This window comes from Carassius auratus, chromosome 14 (genome assembly GCF_003368295.1).
Source record: "Carassius auratus strain Wakin chromosome 14, ASM336829v1, whole genome shotgun sequence".
Lineage (NCBI taxonomy): Eukaryota > Metazoa > Chordata > Actinopteri > Cypriniformes > Cyprinidae > Carassius > Carassius auratus.
The window spans coordinates 7,049,105-7,067,759 of record NC_039256.1 but is presented as its reverse complement, the minus strand read 5'-3'; the positions used below and the strand labels follow the sequence as shown (position 1 = coordinate 7,067,759).

Here is an 18,655-nt window from a genome sequence, read left to right as displayed (position 1 = left end):
TAACGCATGCTCACATTTATTGACTTCAGACAAAACAAACACTGACTACTGATGTAGCAGGAGTTGGAAACATGCTCAATATTTCAATGATGAAAGTGAAAACAACTGGACATCCCACTGAACAGAACAAAGTATTTCAATTAATTTCCAAGTAATATCTATAATTACTTTGCATATCTATAAAGGAAATGATGAAAAGAGTATTGTATAACATGCATGTCAAAGAGTGCTGCTGTAATTTTTTTGAAACACATTAAAAACCTTGACTGATTTAAACCATATAATATTTATTTACCATTTCTTCAGTATTTGTAATTAGCTTAAAAAAAAAAAAAAAAAAAGAGGAAAGAACCACAGGCGAAAGGCTTTACATTCCAAAGACTCTATACAATTTAATTCTAAAACAGATTTTAAAATAAAATAAAGTTTAGCTGTGGGTAATATGGCAATGTTGTTCGTGTCATCAATTAACATCAGTTATCCTCTAAAAACAAGGTCAACAGAGATCTGGTACAAAAATCAATTAAGAATTTTGTGTGGTTCATTTTGTCTGTTTGACGAAATACAAACAAAATAAATTCACCTCATTAGGACTGATGAGCATTTTGAGAGCTGCATGGCTTTAATGTATCAAAAATGAAGCCAAATGTGAAATATTGAAAACCTCAGACAAGTACAGACTCATGAACACAGCTCAGGTTACTAGAGTGTCTACAGGCTTTGTTTTACATCTCTGATGGACACTCAAAGGGGAAGTGGAGGATGCGGATAGCTCGGGCTTTCTGACCACGTTCCCTGAGGCACGTGCTAAAAAAGGGGAATGCTTTTCCTCTCGGCCCGCTGGAGAAGTAATACAGCAGCGCCATGTTATCTGCATTATAAAAAGACACTTTCCTTTCCTCACAGTCCAGGAAAACCCCAATCCTGCTAGGTGGGGTTATCACATTCAGGGGTGTCCAGGGCTGCGTGCCGGCCGAGTACTGGCTATCATTGCGCAGCCGGAGTGTCCAGTACCCATTCTCAGGGCACAGCTTGACTCTGACCTGACGATTCACCGATTCCACAGCAACACCCAGGTCCCATTTGGGATTGTTACTTACATCCACCTCCCAGTAATGCCTGCCTGACTGGAAGCCTTCTGTTGCAAGAATGTTGACACACTGAAGGAAGCGTTTGGCATCACACAAGTAACTGGTCATTTTGTCGCTCTCAATGACTTGGGTTTTGTTCCTGGAAAGCTGTAGACTGGGATGAGCTGTGTCTTCATCAAATATCAATGGTGCTGGGCCTGGGAACAAAAGACACACTATCATAAATGGCATTGACTGCAAAACATTGGGTTTTGAGAACTATTTGAATGTTTTTTTTAAATGCTTGAATCGTTGAAAGGGCTTTTCCATTATATTCAGATCTTTTTCTGGTTCTTGACTGCCCACATTCCTCTGCTTGTGCAAGAAAACAATGTTTCAGGTGAGTAATGAAAGCAATTTAGTCGCCCTCACTGCTTGAATGCAACACAAAACACAGAGCATGATCTGTGTCATCCAAACTATGAACAATAACTCTGAAATAAAAAGGTATCTTTGTCATGTTTTTGCCCTAACAAGCACAACAGCTTTTTTTTTTTTGTTGTTGGTTGATTTTATCTAGTAGTTGAGTCAAGTCTGGTGTAGACACGAAAACTGCTGGGACCTTATCACATCGCATCTGGTTAAGACATGAGGTGCATCCCAAATCGCGTTCTTATGCACTATTTTATGATGTTTTGTAGTATAAATAGTGCAAGTAGTGTGTTAAAACTGAAAATTCCAAAAAGAAAAATGCACTTTAAATACCCGGATGATGCACTTAAATAACCGGAAAAAATTAAGTGTGGAATGTTGAAAATTTAATGCACTTAACTGTCGCAGCTTTCATTAAGTAGCGACGGGGGAGGGGCTATCAGACTCAGATTTTTAATGACAAAATAACAATATAAATAAAATAAAAAAGTTTGTCAAGACAAATGTTATATATGCGTGTTATTTTGGATCCGGCTATGGTGTAAGTAGCCCAATCTTTAAAAATAAAATGGTCAAAAGAACTTACAGATCAGTCTTGAACTAATTTTTTTTTCTTTTAAATCAGTCTAACCACTCATTCAGATGACTGAAGGTTCTTCACTTTTTCATTGAACCGCAAGTCATAAGTTATCATGTCCAACTTGATGAGCTCCATCTGTTTTATGTAAGGAATAACCAAATACATATTTCTTACTGAAATTTGAGCATCATACTATATGGGGACATATCAAAGTGCTTGTGCCTTATTAATAGCCAATAACCTTTAGTTTGTGTGATTTGTCTTCAAAGCCAAACAGATGTTGACTAAAAGCCAAAACAAAAATCCAACTTTAATGAAATGAACCAGTGGAACTGGTCTATACAGATATGTGTGCTATGAAGATAAGTGCTAGATGGTGTGAAACATAACAGTACCAGTGTTTTAATACTATGTGTAAGCTTTAAAACCCTAATGTGCAACAGACGACTGCAGCTTTTCATCATTTCCTGATAAGGGTGTAACCTTATATTTCTATGTAAACAAAAATTTGTGAACACTGCTAAAACTGACATCCAAATCATCATCTAACATGAGCCCACTGCGCCATTCAACAAATCACTGAATCCTTTGTTGCCCTAAGGGGGCTATTCATACTGTCACAACGACAATAAAACCATCTGTTACGGAGGAAACTGAAACCCTTGAGCTATTCCTCTACTTCAGTACCTGTTATATTGGCTTTGCTTTTTTAAAACAAATTGTACAAATACAAATATTAAAGATCATGTAGTGACCATTAATTAAACATAGTGTTTATTGGATTAAGTATCGTGGCAAAGTGTTATTGAAAAGTTACCTGGATTCAAATGTTGAAACATTTTTCGCCACATAGTGTATTGTAGAGGAGCAATGTGTTTGCTTCTGAAAGTATTCAGGTTGATATTCAGCTCTTGCATTGGTGATCTGGAGTCATAGAGGCATCAAGGTTTTAATAATAAAGACATTAAGAATTTTTAAAATAGTAGAATAAACTAGTTAAATAGTTCCAGTAGTTTCTACTATGGTACCGAAACCAGTACCAAGAACTGGAAAAATTTAGTGGTACAGACTATTAAAGAGCTAACTGGGTGGTAAATAATAATAATATAAATAGTTTTTTTAATTGCTACTCACTTGTAGTTCAATTCTGGAAGCTGTGGAGGAAGGAAATGGAATAGAACAGGTTATTTCTCAACCTTACTCGAATTCAGATGCTATTGCAAGAACACAGCAAAAGCAAACCATCTGTCTGATAATTAACAGCACGTTCAAATCACTGTAGAATTGATTTTTTTCTACAGTTCTGCTGTTTTGTGAAATATATATGAGGCTCTGCCTCTTGCTACACTTCACTAATAACTCATTCTGACAACCAGCACTCTACGTTCATGTGTAAATATGACATCAATATTACAAATAGTAGTTATTTGACAAATGGATATGCAGAAGCAGCATTACAAATGGAAAGTCATTGTAATCACCTCTACAAGAACAGATTGGTCTGTGCTGCTGGCAGTCTGTCGTAGCATGTTGATGTTCTGCTCCACGTCTCTGATGGCCACCTGTAGGGCCTCCAGATGTCGCTCCAGCCTCTGCAGCATTTCCTCTTGCTCACTCTTCAACTGCTCCAACATGGCTTCCTCCTCCAGCCGCAGGAAGTGATGCAGAGCCTGGAAGTCACTGTGCACTCGACCCTGCAGCTCAGATCCCATTTTCTGAGGACAGGAAAGGGAGAGTTGAGTGATTCTGTTTTGCAGGAAGTGTCACATTGTGATCTTTTTCTTTTGAAGGTGGACCCACTTTTATTTTCTCCATCTTGTCTTTGTCCTCACGGATCATAGTGACGTAGGCGTCTTTCATGGAAAACTGGGATTCTAGACGTTCCTTTAATTGCTTCTAGAAAAAAGCAATTGGTAAACACATACTCACAGAGTATTCAAGAAAATCTAAACAGTAGTTTCATGATTGCCCCTCAGTCAGCTCAGTCCATTTACTGACAAAAGACTAGTGTTTTCCAAAAAAAAATATTTTCCTAGAATATTTATTTTTATATGAAGAGCACAGTTTATAGTTTAATTGATAAGTAAGTGGGTCGTCTAAAATCATTTCTCCGTGTGATCAGACTCAGTGGCTCTGCAGTGAAGTGAAGCGAACCATTTGAAACCGATTCCATAGATTTGCATCCTTGTGCGATAACACTGGGTCTCTCCTGTTTGTTTGTTGCAACTTCAATTATGATCCAATTATGATTCATTGTGTGGTAGTTAATCATATCATTCATGTATAATATTATGAGCTCACTGCTGATACCGGGACTTGTTTGTGATATAAAGTTGGCGCAAAATCAAGTGAACAAAACATGTGAGCAGATAAACCTACCATAACTGAGCTTAAGCGCTTTAGGTTTTGTTTCCTTGTACATTCACGTTTAACCTAGTGCTGTGATCGATTAGCTGGGCAAGTGTGTGCTGTGATCGATTGGCTGGGCAAGTGTGTGCTGTGATCGGTTGGCTGGGCAAGTGTGTGCAGTGATCGGTTGGCTGGGCAAGTGTGTGCTGTGATCGATTAGCTGGGCAAGTGTGTGCTGTGATCGATTAGCTGGGCAAGTGTGTGCAGTGATCGGTTGGCTGGGCCAGTGTGTGCTGTGATCGATTAGCTGGGCCAGTGTGTGCAGTGATCGGTTGGCTGGGCAAGTGTGTGCTGTGATCGATTAGCTGGGCCAGTGTGTGCTGTGATCGATTAGCTGGGCAAGTGTGTGCTGTGATCGGTTGGCTGGGCAAGTGTGTGCAGTGATCGGTTGGCTGGGCAAGTGTGTGCTGTGATCGATTAGCTGGGCAAGTGTGTGCTGTGATCGGTTAGCTGGGCAAGTGTGTGCTGTGATCGGTTGGCTGGGCAAGTGTGTGCTGTGATCGGTTAGCTGGGCAAGTGTGTGCTGTGATCGGTTAGCTGGGCAAGTGTGTGCTGTGATCGGTTAGCTGGGCAAGTGTGTGCTGTGATCGGTTGGCTGGGCAAGTGTGTGCTGTGATCGGTTGGCTGGGCAAGTGTGTGCTGTGATCGGTTGGCTGGGCAAGTGTGCTGTGATCGGTTAGCTGGGCAAGTGTGTGCTGTGATCGATTAGCTGGGCAAGTGTGTGCTGTGATCGGTTAGCTGGGCAAGTGTGTGCTGTGATCGGTTAGCTGGGCAAGTGTGTGCTGTGATCGGTTAGCTGGGCAAGTGTGTGCTGTGATCGGTTAGCTGGGAAATTGTGTGCTGTGATCGGTTAGCTGGGAAATTGTGTGCTGTGATCGGTTAGCTGGGAAATTGTGTGCTGTGATCGGTTAGCTGGGAAATTGTGTGTTGTGATCGATTAGCTGGGCAAGTGTGTGCTGTGATCGGTTGGCTGGGCCAGTGTGTGCTGTGATCGGTTGGCTGGGCAAGTGTGTGCAGTGATCGGTTGGCTGGGCAAGTGTGTGCTGTGATCGGTTAGCTGGGCCAGTGTGTGCTGGGATCGGTTAGCTGGGCCAGTGTGTGCTGTGATCGGTTAGCTGGGCAAGTGTGTGCTGTGATCGGTTAGCTGGGCAAGTGTGTGCTGTGATCGGTTAGCTGGGCAAGTCTGCTGTGATCGGTTAGCTGGGCAAGTGTGTGTTGTGATCGGTTGGCTGGGCCAGTGTGTGCTGTGATCGGTTAGCTTGGCCAGTGTGTGCTGTGATCGATTAGCTGGGCCAGTGTGTGCTGTGATCGGTTAGCTGGGCAAGTGTGTGCTGTGATCGGTTAGCTTGGCCAGTGTGTGCTGTGATCGATTAGCTGGGCCAGTGTGTGCTGTGATCGGTTAGCTGGGCAAGTGTGTGCTGTGATCGGTTAGCTGGGCAAGTGTGTGCTGTGATCGGTTAGCTGGGCAAGTGTGTGCTGTGATCGATTAGCTGGGCCAGTGTGTGCTGTGATCGGTTAGCTGGGCCAGTGTGTGCTGTGATCGGTTAGCTGGGCAAGTGTGTGCTGTGATCGGTTAGCTGGGCAAGTGTGTGTTGTGATCAATTAGCTGGGCCAGTGTGTGTTGTGATCGGTTAGCTGGGCCAGTGTGTGCTGTGATCGATTAGCTGGGCCAGTGTGTGCTGTGATCGATTAGCTGGGCCAGTGTATGTTGTGATTGGTTAGCTGGGCAAGTGTGTACTGTGTCAATACTGTGTCAAAATCAAATCAATTTGAGCATGATTTGAACCTGTATGATTGTAATCACTCGAAGTTCATTTGACTTGGGAAAGCTAGCATGTCTCTGAGATAGTGATAATACTCGTTTGCCTTCTCTAGTGCAGCTCAACCAGGTCTCATACCATTTGTCTGTATTTGTGATATCACAATCCCAGAAATATATACGTTGTAGTCCAAAGAAGCCATTTGTAGTAGTTTTTGAAAAGTGATTTCAGTTGAAATATGTCCTTTTGAAGTGGACTTTGAGCTTTGTAACTTCGCAGATCTTTTTTTGTGCTCAAACAGCAACATTACGGACTATATTTTCTATACAGAAAATAAACAGTTGATAAAATTGAAAGACAGATGGTCACGCTGGTCACAAGACTCTTGGTTTAAAAGCTACAGACTTGCCTTTTCCTGACTGTGGAAAGACAACTCACCTCCAGATACTTGGCAGATGCAGATGTGGAGCTGGCTCTGACCTTCTCCACAAGGCCAGCTACTAAGTAGTTGGTCTGGAAACATTTGTTGGGAAACTCTTGTCTGCACTGAGGACAGGACACAGGACCCCTGACCGTCTTCCAGTATGACACAATGCATGTCCTGCAGAAGTGATGCATGCAGCCCAGCATCACTGGGTCTTTGAAGAGCTCATAGCAGATGGCACATGTCAGATCTTCTCTGAGACTCGTCTTACTCTTGTTGGTCGCCATATGGAGCAGATTTACTGTTTGTTTCACTTCTGCTTCTAGCACGGTTTATGTAATAATGAAAATGGAAAGTGATCACCTGTTCTCATAATCACTACTCAGTACAATACACTTTAAATGCCCTAAAGGTAAGACTGGTTTACATATAAAATAGCTAAGAAGCTGGTGCCTTTTGCAAAAATGTGCAATGGTAACCATAATTTCTCAAAATACCATATTTAATTTCTTATTATTGCTTATGGGTCTGCATCATGGTGCATACAGTTTAGAGAATATATATATATATATATATATATATATATATATATATATATATATATATATATATATATGCCTAACCTGATTTTACCAAGTGAGACATGTTCCTGGGACAACATCGTTGTTGACCCTGGAACAACATTGTGATTAACCAATCTGATTTGAAGAACCAGTTTATAGATTTTGTGAAGTTTATGCTTAAAATCAGTGTTTGGGGCTTGTACATCAGTGTCATTCATCTATCATTTCCTCTGATTTTAGGGATTACTTATGGTTAAGGTTAGGTTTAGGTGTAGGGATATGGTTAAGAATATATTTTTGGAGTAAAATGTTGTTCCAGGGTCAACAAAATATGTTGACCTAGGAACACATCGGACTTGGCAAAATCAGGACGTGCATATATATATACCGTGGTTCTGTCATATTCATGTGCAATGCCATATTGTACTAAGGCACTAAAGAAAGTAAGGCAAGTCGTATTTATGACACTCGAAGTCCAATAACCCATGGTTAATGTTTCATGACAGTCAGCAGTTTTACTGTAGTAACAGCCGTATTTAGGAAAAAAATATAAAGTTATTATTGTGATTCCTTGTTGTTGTTGTTGTATTCTTTCTTTACAAGTAAATTTACTTTCAAAACAAAACAATGCATTAATTAGACGATTCGTCCAGATTTTTATCCGCTAACGTTACTTATCGTAAATATTTAATTTTATAATATCAAAAACTATTTTATCAAAGCAAATACACAAACACAACACTATCTTATATGTTTAAAGTGTCAGAATGTGTAGTTACGCTAGCAGAAAGCAGCAGCCATTGTAAACATTAGCTTGCGAGTTAGCTGCACTGCTAAACACAACAACACGAATAATACCGAAAATAAATATGCGTCGATTAAAGACATCGCTGTTATTTAATAAATAAACAATATAACTTACCCTTTCTGTTTTGCTTTGGTTTTCTGTGCAGTCCCAGACTATGAGAGACTGGGAATCTATTCCTGTCAGTTCACACTACGAGTTCTTCAGTGTGTGAAAGTGCTTTCGGTTTACTTTTATTATTGCTCTTATTCAGCTCAGTGCGTTCCTTTTAAACACATGATGGAACAGAAACAAGATATAACAGAAAGCATGATAAACAAATACAGACACTGACAAGTATAAGCAAAATGTTACATATTTTTTGCATTCAATTTATAATCCAAATAAATAATATTTTATTATATTATCTCTCATGAATTTAACAGATAATACTCAGGTGCTAGTACCTTACATGAAATGTAGAGGGTTTTTTTTCTTAAAATAAATGTTATTTTCAAAATACTCCAATTAAATTGACTAGTGGAGAACCAAATAGATTTTTTTTTTTATCACAAGATCTGTCAATAATAACTTCAGTCAAAAGTCCAGCAAAGCTAAGCTTGTTTTTCCAGCAGTTGTTTTTGGTTTCAAATATCTGTTTTTAAAAAACTAAACTAGAACCATGTTTCTGAATTCTGTCCCCAAATGTAATATATATATATAATTTAAGAAAGGAGATGCAGGTTTGAATGGAGATAAATTACCATTCTCCTTATATCCTTGTGCTATTGAAAACTGTCCATGTCATTTCACATCAATAAATGCATGTCACTGTAACACATCTGGGTGCATGTTAATTTATTTATTTTAAAGCAGTATCTCAGGTGTGACTGAAATCTCCATACGCAGGTCAGAACCCCTGCAGAAGCATGCACCTGACTCACCTACCCACTAAGGCCAATAAATGAAACAGTGCATTTAAGATTGCATGCTTTAGTAATACTCCAAACTCTAGAAATTCCAGCCATTACTTACTGCAGTGTATGCTGTCAGTTTGATAGTTTCAGTTATTTACGAGTCAGAATGATATAACACTTTGTCTATAATTAGAAGCTCTTTGGGTGACATTCATTTCTGAAATATAGCTATGCATGTCATCCCAATTCAACTGTCAAACAATGTACCACAGGTCTTGATGCATATATCATGGCTCATCACATCACAATCACATCTCATTTGATTTGATCAGTGTATAGAAGAGCGTCACATTGCATAGACAGATCCCTCCACTAGAGCAGTTCCTCCCACAGCCTGCATGCATTCATGCACATAAAGTTCACTTGCCTACAGCTGGTGGCTTGCTTTAAAATTTAAATGTGCATTTATTTCCCCCCCCATGGATATACATTTAGAACGCTATGCTTCTTTGCTGTTTCCGAGGGTGAAGCTGATCCTGAAGGGGACAATAGCGTGAAGCTGTCGCGTGCAGCGGGGATGCGCGAACTTTACCGCGCGTGCTGCGCAATCATCCCGGTTATCATAGGGGTGATATCTGACATATAAGGTGAGTGGATTGTTCGTTCTCTAATATTCAATAGGATGGATAAATGTGTGTTTTTATTTAGATATAGCACGTGCCAGGTGTATGTATCAAGGTTGTGCACGTCATTATATTAATTCGAATTTGCTTTTAAGAATTAAGATGCAGTGTATTTAAGAGAAATTCATATAACAGTTTTAAGTGCATTTTTAAATAATATATTCAGTTTTCGGTGTGAATCGACATACTAAATATTGCAAGTAATATTATGATATTATTATCCAGGCATGAAATGCCACCCTAAATAGGTAGCATCTACATACTACTTAGTTTCTGTATCTTTTGTGTAAGAAATTACCATATCTACATTTAAGCAACATTTAATTTTCCAGACTTACCGCAAGGCGATCAAAATGTAGCCATCAGTATACAGTAGATAAATAATTCCACATTTGTAGTTATTAAATGTTACACATTTTACATATTTAATGAAACAGTATGTTTTTTACCTAGGTAATGTTACATGTTTGATGAAATATTAATAGTCTAGTACCGTAATATTTAATATATTCATATAGGTCTAACTGTAATAAAAAATAAGATGTACCTATATTAAATATATTCCATTTTTGCAATGCAGCATAGCATAATTATTAGTTTTGATTTTAGCTGTGTTAACTTTGGACATTATTTAGTTTAGAGAAATACCTGTTTAATATATTTTGAAATTTCACATTCTGTGGGACAGGGCCAATTCAATTCAAACTCCATGAACTGAAAGGGAGCCAGTTCCTAAATTCTGAACTTTGTGAGCCATTTTGCAGTTGATTGTTGAGATATCTGTTATGTGTTTACAAAACCCCAGAGTATCCTTCCTAGGATAGTCCTTCGCATTACTGTTATGTGTAGTTTTAATCATTTACATTACGTACTGTAATTCCTCCAATGTTGTAGTTGCAGAGATACAATCATAAAACATTTGATTACATCAGCTGGACGAGTTTCTGATACACTAAGACCAGTCCTCGTGATGAATTAGCACGTCATTAATGACGAGGCTTCCAAGAGCTCTTGATGTGGAGGAAGAGCATCCCCAGCAGAACATGATAATGACAGTAAAGCTGAATCATGGGGGACGTTTGAGGGAGACAATCAACAGACCCATAGCCTTTTATTTGTGTTGATTCCTCTTTACACGTACACAAACAAACAGGCAGCAAGAGAGGCAGTCAAAAAAATAAAAAAAATAGTGCCAATTCTGGGCTGAAGTGTTTTTCCATTGGTTTCTATCTCAAAATGCAGTTTTCTAACTTGATATTCATCAATGTAACCATTTGTATAATATGAAACACAGTCGATTCAAATGCAGAGAGATAACAACATTTCTATTTCTAGTCTTGATCTGTTAGGAATAAGTGAATGGACTGTCATATTCTGCACATAATCGATGACTTGTCCAAATGAATGAACATTGAAAGGAAAGGCCATAAGGGGTATGACCTTTTGATGAATAGCGTCTTGCATGTGCCTCTGGAGGACAAACTCAAAAAATCTGCAGGACGTGAACAGAAATAAAAGCACATCCTACTGTAAATTAACATTGTCCTCTTTGTCATTTGAAGTCAACACAGAATTAAAATTGCTTTGTAATTTTAATCAATAGGCACACAATAGCTGAAGCTATATTTTAATCTTTGTTTTGCCTTTTGACTTTAAAGTTTTAAAGCATGGTACTGAATTGGTTATAATAACCAAGCAGAAAAACATATTTATTTTTATGGCCAAAACTCTTTTGTACACACCTTCAAGGCTCTTAGCTGCTTGTAGATAGCTCAGTAAAAAATGGAGGCAATACTTTTTTGTAAGGAACAATAGAAATATACCCATCAGCAAGAAACAATGTTACAACCTAGTTTGCTTTTTTTAATTCAATGCACCCTGGAAGATTGAATGTCCTGCAAAAACGGTGTCATCGTTTGGTGGAGGGAAGACCGCATCAGAGCAGTGTTTTTGTTTTCAATTTCTAAATGACCTAAGATGCCACAGTCTTTATTGGCAATTTTCCTTTTCCCTTGAGCAAAAAGCTGTCCATACAGTTTGTGTCATATAATCAGCTTAAATGACAATGCAGGCGCTTCTAAATGTGCTCATGAGCTCAGATCATTCTTAGAAATAAAGCTCCACATTGTCTTGCTTTGAGCAGCCTGTAAATTGGATTTTAATGAAGCTCTATCCATCTCTTATGAGCAGAAGAAGGCCTCGTTAACCTTCTTCTAATTAAATATGGTTCATTCTTGTAGGAAAATCATGATGATAGCCAAGCATTAAATGTATATTACATTAGTCGTTTTTCAATAATAGCTTTAATTGAACATTATAAAAAGAAAATAACAAAGATCGCCCTGTTTGTGTAAAATGTACATCTCAAATACAATTCCATTTTTCAGCTTAACGATTTCATTATCTAACGCTCGTTTATATAACTTGCAATGCTGTAATGATATACTATGATTTACCCTCTTCAGTAGATGTGTATTATATATATTTCATCAGGTGTGCATGTCTCATCCAGAACATACATCGCTCACTTCTACTCCAACTGAGCATACAAAAAGAAAAGAAGACATCATTCAGCTTCCATGCTGAGAATGAGATCTCGGGCGTACATTTATAATTTAACATGTGCAATGAAATGTGAACCACTGAAATGAATAACAACTTGCATATATGTACCAATATATAATGGCATAAAATAAAATGGTACAAAAAGCATACCATTCATATACTGACTAAACATCACCTTCACACAATTTGCTCAGAAATGAGTATAATAAAAAGGCTATTAAGACTAACTCAGCATGGTTGATCCAGACAAAATTACAAAAGAAAAGCAGCAATATGGCAACAGAAACAAGCTGCGTAAACTTGATTTGGCTTGGATTTCGCATCAGAACCACAGTTTGACTTTCCAATCCCATTCTTCTCTCTTTTTCTATCATCTATATAGAAAATATTAGAAAAGTGGAAATAGCATTCCTAACATGCCTTAATAGGCATTAACATTGAATGTGTTGTTAAGTATATACTAAATAATATGTTGTTATCTTCCACTATTTGCAGTAAGTTAGCTCCTAGCACTATTTCCACTTAGGGCATGGATATAACTGCTATTTTCAGATGGCCTCGGCCAAATTGCATTAACATGCATTTTCTTGTGGTATTGTGATTTTATATTACAATTTAATTGAAAAATCAATACCAAATTCTTCATAGAAGATGTACATTCAAATGGCCGGATGTACGACAAACATCTTTTGAATATTTTTTAATAAATAAAAATGGATAATTGTTTGTACTGTAAGAAGTAAGAATGTTCTTGTCTGTTTGACAGGTTATATGTCCTTGGTTAAAATGGGCCAGTCAGATCTAGCCAATGGAACGGAGGACTCAGTCTATGATGGAAGTCAAGAGACCATCCTGGGAAACGACAGCATGAACACTTACAAACCAGTGTTTGTGGATGACATCACCAAGCATCTGAGTGTCCAAATATCTCTCATCTTTGCATATTCACTCATAATCCTGCTAGGACTTGTGGGTAACATCCTGGTGATTTACATGATCATTCTGTACAGAAACATGCGCACGGTCACCAACTACTTCATTGCAAACCTGGCCTTGGCTGACCTGATGATGGACACGGTGTGTTTGCCTTTCACGCTGGTTTACACGTTGTTGGACGAATGGAAATTTGGAGCAGTGATGTGTCATATGGTGCCTTACGGCCAAGCTCTCAGCGTCCACGTGTCCATTCTCACCCTGACGGTCATTGCTCTAGAGCGATACAGGTGTATCGTCTTCCACCTTGGCCAGCGCCTCAATAGGTGCACCAGCTTCATCATCATCGGCCTGACGTGGGCGTTCGCCGCCATACTAGCTGGCCCGCTGGCTATTTTCCGAGAGTATCGCCAGGAGGAAATCCCATACATTGACTTGCGGATCGCAGTTTGCTCTGAGAAATGGCCCAACGGCACCAATCGGGACGCCATCATCTACAGTTTATTGATGCTTCTCCTGCAGTATGTGATCCCTTTGGCGATCATCAGCTACGCTTACGTGTGCATCTGGATCAAACTGAAGAACCACGTCAGCCCTTCCAACCGCAGCGATGGCATCGGCCGCCGGAAGAAGACCACGAAGATGCTGGCGCTGGTGGTCGTGGTCTTCGCTGTTTGCTGGCTTCCCTTCCACATTTTTCAGCTGGCTAGCGATCTCGACTTGATTCTCAAGTTCAAAGAATACAAACTCATTTACACCTTGTTTCACATCGTGGCGATGTGCTCGACTTTTGTCAACCCATTGCTCTATGGCTGGATGAACCAAAACTACAGGAACGGCTTTCTCATGTTCTTCCGCTGTGAACACAAGCCAGACACCATCTATCCTGACGGGTCCTTCAGGACTCGATCTTTGAGGGGGATGATTGTGAATGGGTACAATGATGGTCAGCCCGCGACTGCTGTCTAATCATGAAGATGGAGTCTTCCTCTGTCTGGGGGAGCATTTTTAATGCACATGCAGTATATATAGCAGGGTACAATGGAGCTAAAGGCACATCTGGGTAAAATAATAAGATAATAATTGGGGTAAGATAATAAATAGATGACTGACTTTTCCCTTTGATGACATGAGGTGGTTGGGTAATCACTATATTTATAATTAAACCATGACAAAATAAAATATTAGTCATTGTTACTGCTGAAAACCATATTCAAATTTTATGAGGATCTCCTTCAAGAGTTTTCCCCTTTTTTTTTATTTTAAACCGAACATTAATATTAAACTAGCATTATATTTATTGAACAAAAATACATTTTATTTATCAAAACAAACTGAAAATAGTACAATTTTAGTTGAAGTGATCGTTTTAAGCAAGTATTAACAAAAATATATTACTTCAGCTATCATTACTGGTTGTATTTGCCCCATGCTTGTGAGCCTGTAACCCCCCAAAAAATTCATGCATTTGTATGATTTTTAAACAAAACGAACCTCTTTTCATAATTTATTTCCCCTCAAAATGTGTTGCTCCATAAATGTTTTTTTTTTTTTCTGCAATCATACATTATGGGAGTAGCGAAAAGCAGATTTTCCTTATGGTGTGCCTTTAGCCCTGTGGACCAAGTGTTGTCCATTTATCATCAGCCCTGTGCAGAACTCTTATTGATAATGTCAGGAAACAGCCTGGATGCTGCTGATAGGCTTTCAGTTCTGGAAACATTTAAGAGCCAATGGTCTAAGCTGTTAACGGCACGTGACTGATCACTCTTAGGATTTGGAGAAAGCTATTCATTCGCTTCCTCATATATCTTTATGGCATTTGCATGGCTGGTCCAAGACCTACTGGAAGTACATGATTTAAAATCTGCCATTATTGCTCTTGGGAACACATAACTTTCTGAGTCAATTATCTAAACCATAAATATCACATGACTCAAGTCACCTTTATTTAAATAGTGCATTAGACGATGCAGATTGTCTCATAGCAGCTTTAAAATATTATAACAGGAAAACTCTGTGTTGAGAGGTCAATTTTCCAGTTAAAGACAGTTCATCTTTCATTCAGTGATGTCATCGTCCAGTTCAGTTCAGTTCAAATCCTTCAGGGGCAATATGAATTGGTCTCATGACAACTCTGATTGGTGGATAGATCCACAAGTGCGCACACAATTACATACCCTTCACTAGTGACTATTCTGAGCTGTTACATAAAGTCCATTTCATGCTTTTAAGAGCCCTTCAAAACAGAATCTTGCACTGGTGAAATATATGTTGTTTTATATGTCGTCAGAGTACACAGCAAATGTTAAATTGCCATTGCTTTGTAGAAATCTGGTGCCAAAGCTAATCGGCCCAACCTTGAACATTGTTAAAAATACGTTCATATATTGCATTGTGGAATACAATATCCACATAGTGTGCTCTGTTGTATTTTGTACATTTTGGCAAATGTAGTTCTGGGTGTTACTGTACAAGCATACAGGAAATGTGCATATTATGCATATGGTGCATCTCAATCAGCTTTATAGCGCCCAAGCTCATAAATGAGTATATCGTGCAGCTGAATCTGTGCACTGGGAAGGATCCTGCCTCACTGCACATCGAGACAGTGGTTTGTCTTTTGCTCAAATCTTATATTGAGTGTCATTAAAATGATTGATGGTGCTTGTGTGTTTTATGTTTTGCGCTTCAGAAATGTCACTTAATTTCTGATACATGAAACTCCCTGGTTTTTGTGGTGCATTGTGGGATTTTGCGTGCACTGGAGGGATTTTGCGAATGAAACAGCCCTGATCAGTGCTCAAACTACTGAACTATAGTGAGCTGATTGAGACGCACCAATAATATTCACTACATCAATGGCAAGACTAGCATAACAGCATTTCAAACATAACCTATGTTTCTGTAAGACACTCCGAGCATTGATATGTGATCGATGAATTGTCCATCTCAACATTTTACTAATGAATGTCTTTGTTAACAGTTCGGTTGAATATTCAAGTAAATTGTATGACTTGGATGAATTTGATGAATTTGATTTTGTGATTTGTCAAAGATGAAAATGTTGTGTGGTTTTGTGTAAATTTGCATAGGGCCGATGCATCAAGTAAATAAATTGCTTTATGCTACTCATTGTATTTATATGTGTGAAGGTTGAATATATGTGAAGGTTATTATGTACTTTGTATGCAAATAATTAATGGAATGGAATGGAATCATGTTCCTGTATACTTTATTGGCGTATTTAATATCTATGCTGTGGTAGCAGTGAGATAAAAACATTTTTTTTTATTAAATTATTTTCTAAAATGCAGTGGAGGGAGGGAGTGAAAGGAAAATAAAACTATATCTGCATATTTTTTTTTATGTTCGGTGCCTTATCAAATTTAAAAATCTTTAGTGAAAGACAAAACCATGGCAACACAACATATTACAAAAGAGATTTGAAATGATGTGCTTCACACCAACATTTGGCTGAAGTGATTATGAAAGCAAAACAATTTATCCACATTGCAGCTGCTGCATTATTCATCTCCGCTACACAACTCAGTGTTTTTCATGCAATCACTTTTGTATTCTGTGTGTTGCACAAGGAGCATAAAAGGAGAAACCTCAGGGAATATAATAAACCGTGGCACAAACCTCTTGTGCCACATTCAGTAAGCCATAAGAAGAAGATCTGCACACAGAAGAATAAAACAGATACCAGACAATGGTTCTTAGTGTGTTTATAACATTCATCTGTCTTATCTAGAGTTTATTTTTTTATATTTAACATTTATTTTTAACATGATGGGGTGTTTTTTGGAAATATGGCTATTTAAAAAAGCTATGTAACTAAATAAGTTTTTTCTACAGCACAGAACAAATGTGTGCAAATAGGGGTTTACTAGTGTGTACTAGCAACTTACTGTAATTCCTATAATGTGGTTTTTTCTTCACCGAAACAAAGCAGCTGTGCAATGCAGCTGTATGACTTATTTGATAAGAACTAAGGATTATTAGGTTATTTTTTTCTGTCAGGCTTGGAATAAATCTAATCAGTTTCTGCCCTCTATTGGACAGAAGGTATTTGTCTAGAATGAAGATAAAGAAATCATCTAAAGAAACCGAAATGTAGGTCTAAATAATTGCTAAATAATTTTTCAGACCAAGCAAACAAGTTTTTTTCTCTCTTTTATGTATTATTTAAAAATAATAATTCTAAATCAAAATTCCTAATTCTGGAATTTAGTTTTTATCATTTTATGCAGAAAATATTTCTTGTCTAACAGCATGATCTATGCTCAATTAAATAATGAATGACATCCTTTTAGGAAAAGTACAGACAGAGAGCTCAAGACAGACCAAACAGACATCTATTGATGAAATTAAATTTTGTTGCAGTAAAAAGAGAAAATGTGTTTAAAAACAATCAATGTATGGAAAGCAGAGTGGGTCAATCTGGAAGGAGAAATAAAGATAATCATATGTAAATAATACCATGGTCTAGGGCTGTGTTTTCCATAGTTGATTATATGAGTATTTTTTGACAAAACTTATTTTAGGTTTTGCCATTTTATATATATTTTGTTTATTTTTTTGACCATGAAGATGGTTATATGACTATTTTTCTTTAAAGACCATTTTGCCCAATCATGCCAATTTTTTTTACCAAATGTCCCTAAAAATGAACGTATAGTGAGACAAATATTGCGATTCATATCGTATTTTGACGTACCCTGCGATTCCCACCCTAGTGTGTAACTACCATAGACTGTATGAAAACATGGACGTAGTGCCCGAGGCGTTACCCGTAGGTTTCCGAAGAGCGTTTTTGAAGCCAAAAGTGGGCGGACCGCGTCACTCTGGGGTAATCGAAAATGGGCAAAAAAGCGGGAGCTGGTTGCTGAAACCAAGCCCACCTAGCGCAACGGAGCGGCAATCCACCTGTCACTCAATTCAATTCAATTCAAGTTTATTTGTATAGCGCTTTTTACAATACAAATCGTTACAATGCAACTTTACAGAAAATTATGTTTCTACAATATTTAGTAGTAGCTTATAAATGGTGACAGTCAGTTTGTACACGTATGACAGGATTTTTCAGAAAAATTAATACAAGACGTAGTCAGCTAGATGATGAACATTATTAACAGCAATTATTATATGATTCAGTCACACTTGTAGCAATATTTGTTAGTTCTGTTGTTGATTCAGGGTTAGCATCATCTGAGGTCCTCTGAGGGTCAGCATCATCTCTTCTCAGGTGTTCTGGATCCAGACTGGAGCTTGTGTAAATCCTAGTTACCAAAACATAGAAACAAATAGAGACATCATTAGCGTAGCTTCTGATCCAACAAAGTAAAACTAATTAGTTTAACCCAAGCTAAAGAATAAGAATGTGCATTTGATCAGATGCAACTACACTCACAATTTAAGAGATTCATTATTCGAATGCTGGGCGAAAGAGATGTGTTTTTAATCTAGATTTAAACAGAGAGAGTGTGTCTGAACCCCGAACATTATCAGGAAGGCTATTCCAGAGTTTGG

At 38.1% G+C, this 18,655-nt stretch overlaps 2 protein-coding genes across 4 annotated transcripts; one reads left to right on the top strand and one right to left on the bottom strand.

The window, feature by feature from the left end:
• trim105 (tripartite motif containing 105) lies at window positions 1–8,275 on the bottom strand. 3 transcript variants are annotated; one of them, XM_026279708.1, is made up of 7 exons: window positions 8,161–8,275; window positions 6,690–6,997; window positions 3,883–3,978; window positions 3,564–3,797; window positions 3,217–3,236; window positions 2,900–3,006; window positions 1–1,288 (listed from the first exon to the last, which is right to left on the bottom strand). In XM_026279708.1, the coding sequence occupies exons 2-7, from the start codon at window positions 6,960–6,962 to the stop codon at window positions 726–728; spliced, it is 1,293 nt and encodes a 430-aa protein (XP_026135493.1). In that variant the 5' UTR covers window positions 6,963–6,997; window positions 8,161–8,275; the 3' UTR covers window positions 1–725. The 3 variants fall into 3 exon arrangements, with proteins under 3 accessions (XP_026135493.1, XP_026135496.1, XP_026135494.1); XM_026279711.1 differs by having other exon boundaries at window positions 3,883–3,975; XM_026279709.1 differs by having other exon boundaries at window positions 6,690–6,991; window positions 8,161–8,264.
• A 1,032-nt stretch (window positions 8,276–9,307) lies between these two features.
• Window positions 9,308–16,234, top strand: npy7r (neuropeptide Y receptor Y7). Its single transcript, XM_026279707.1, has 2 exons — window positions 9,308–9,586; window positions 12,954–16,234. The coding sequence occupies exon 2, from the start codon at window positions 12,959–12,961 to the stop codon at window positions 14,087–14,089; it is 1,131 nt and encodes a 376-aa protein (XP_026135492.1). The 5' UTR covers window positions 9,308–9,586; window positions 12,954–12,958; the 3' UTR covers window positions 14,090–16,234.
• Window positions 16,235–18,655: the final 2,421 nt, after the last annotated feature.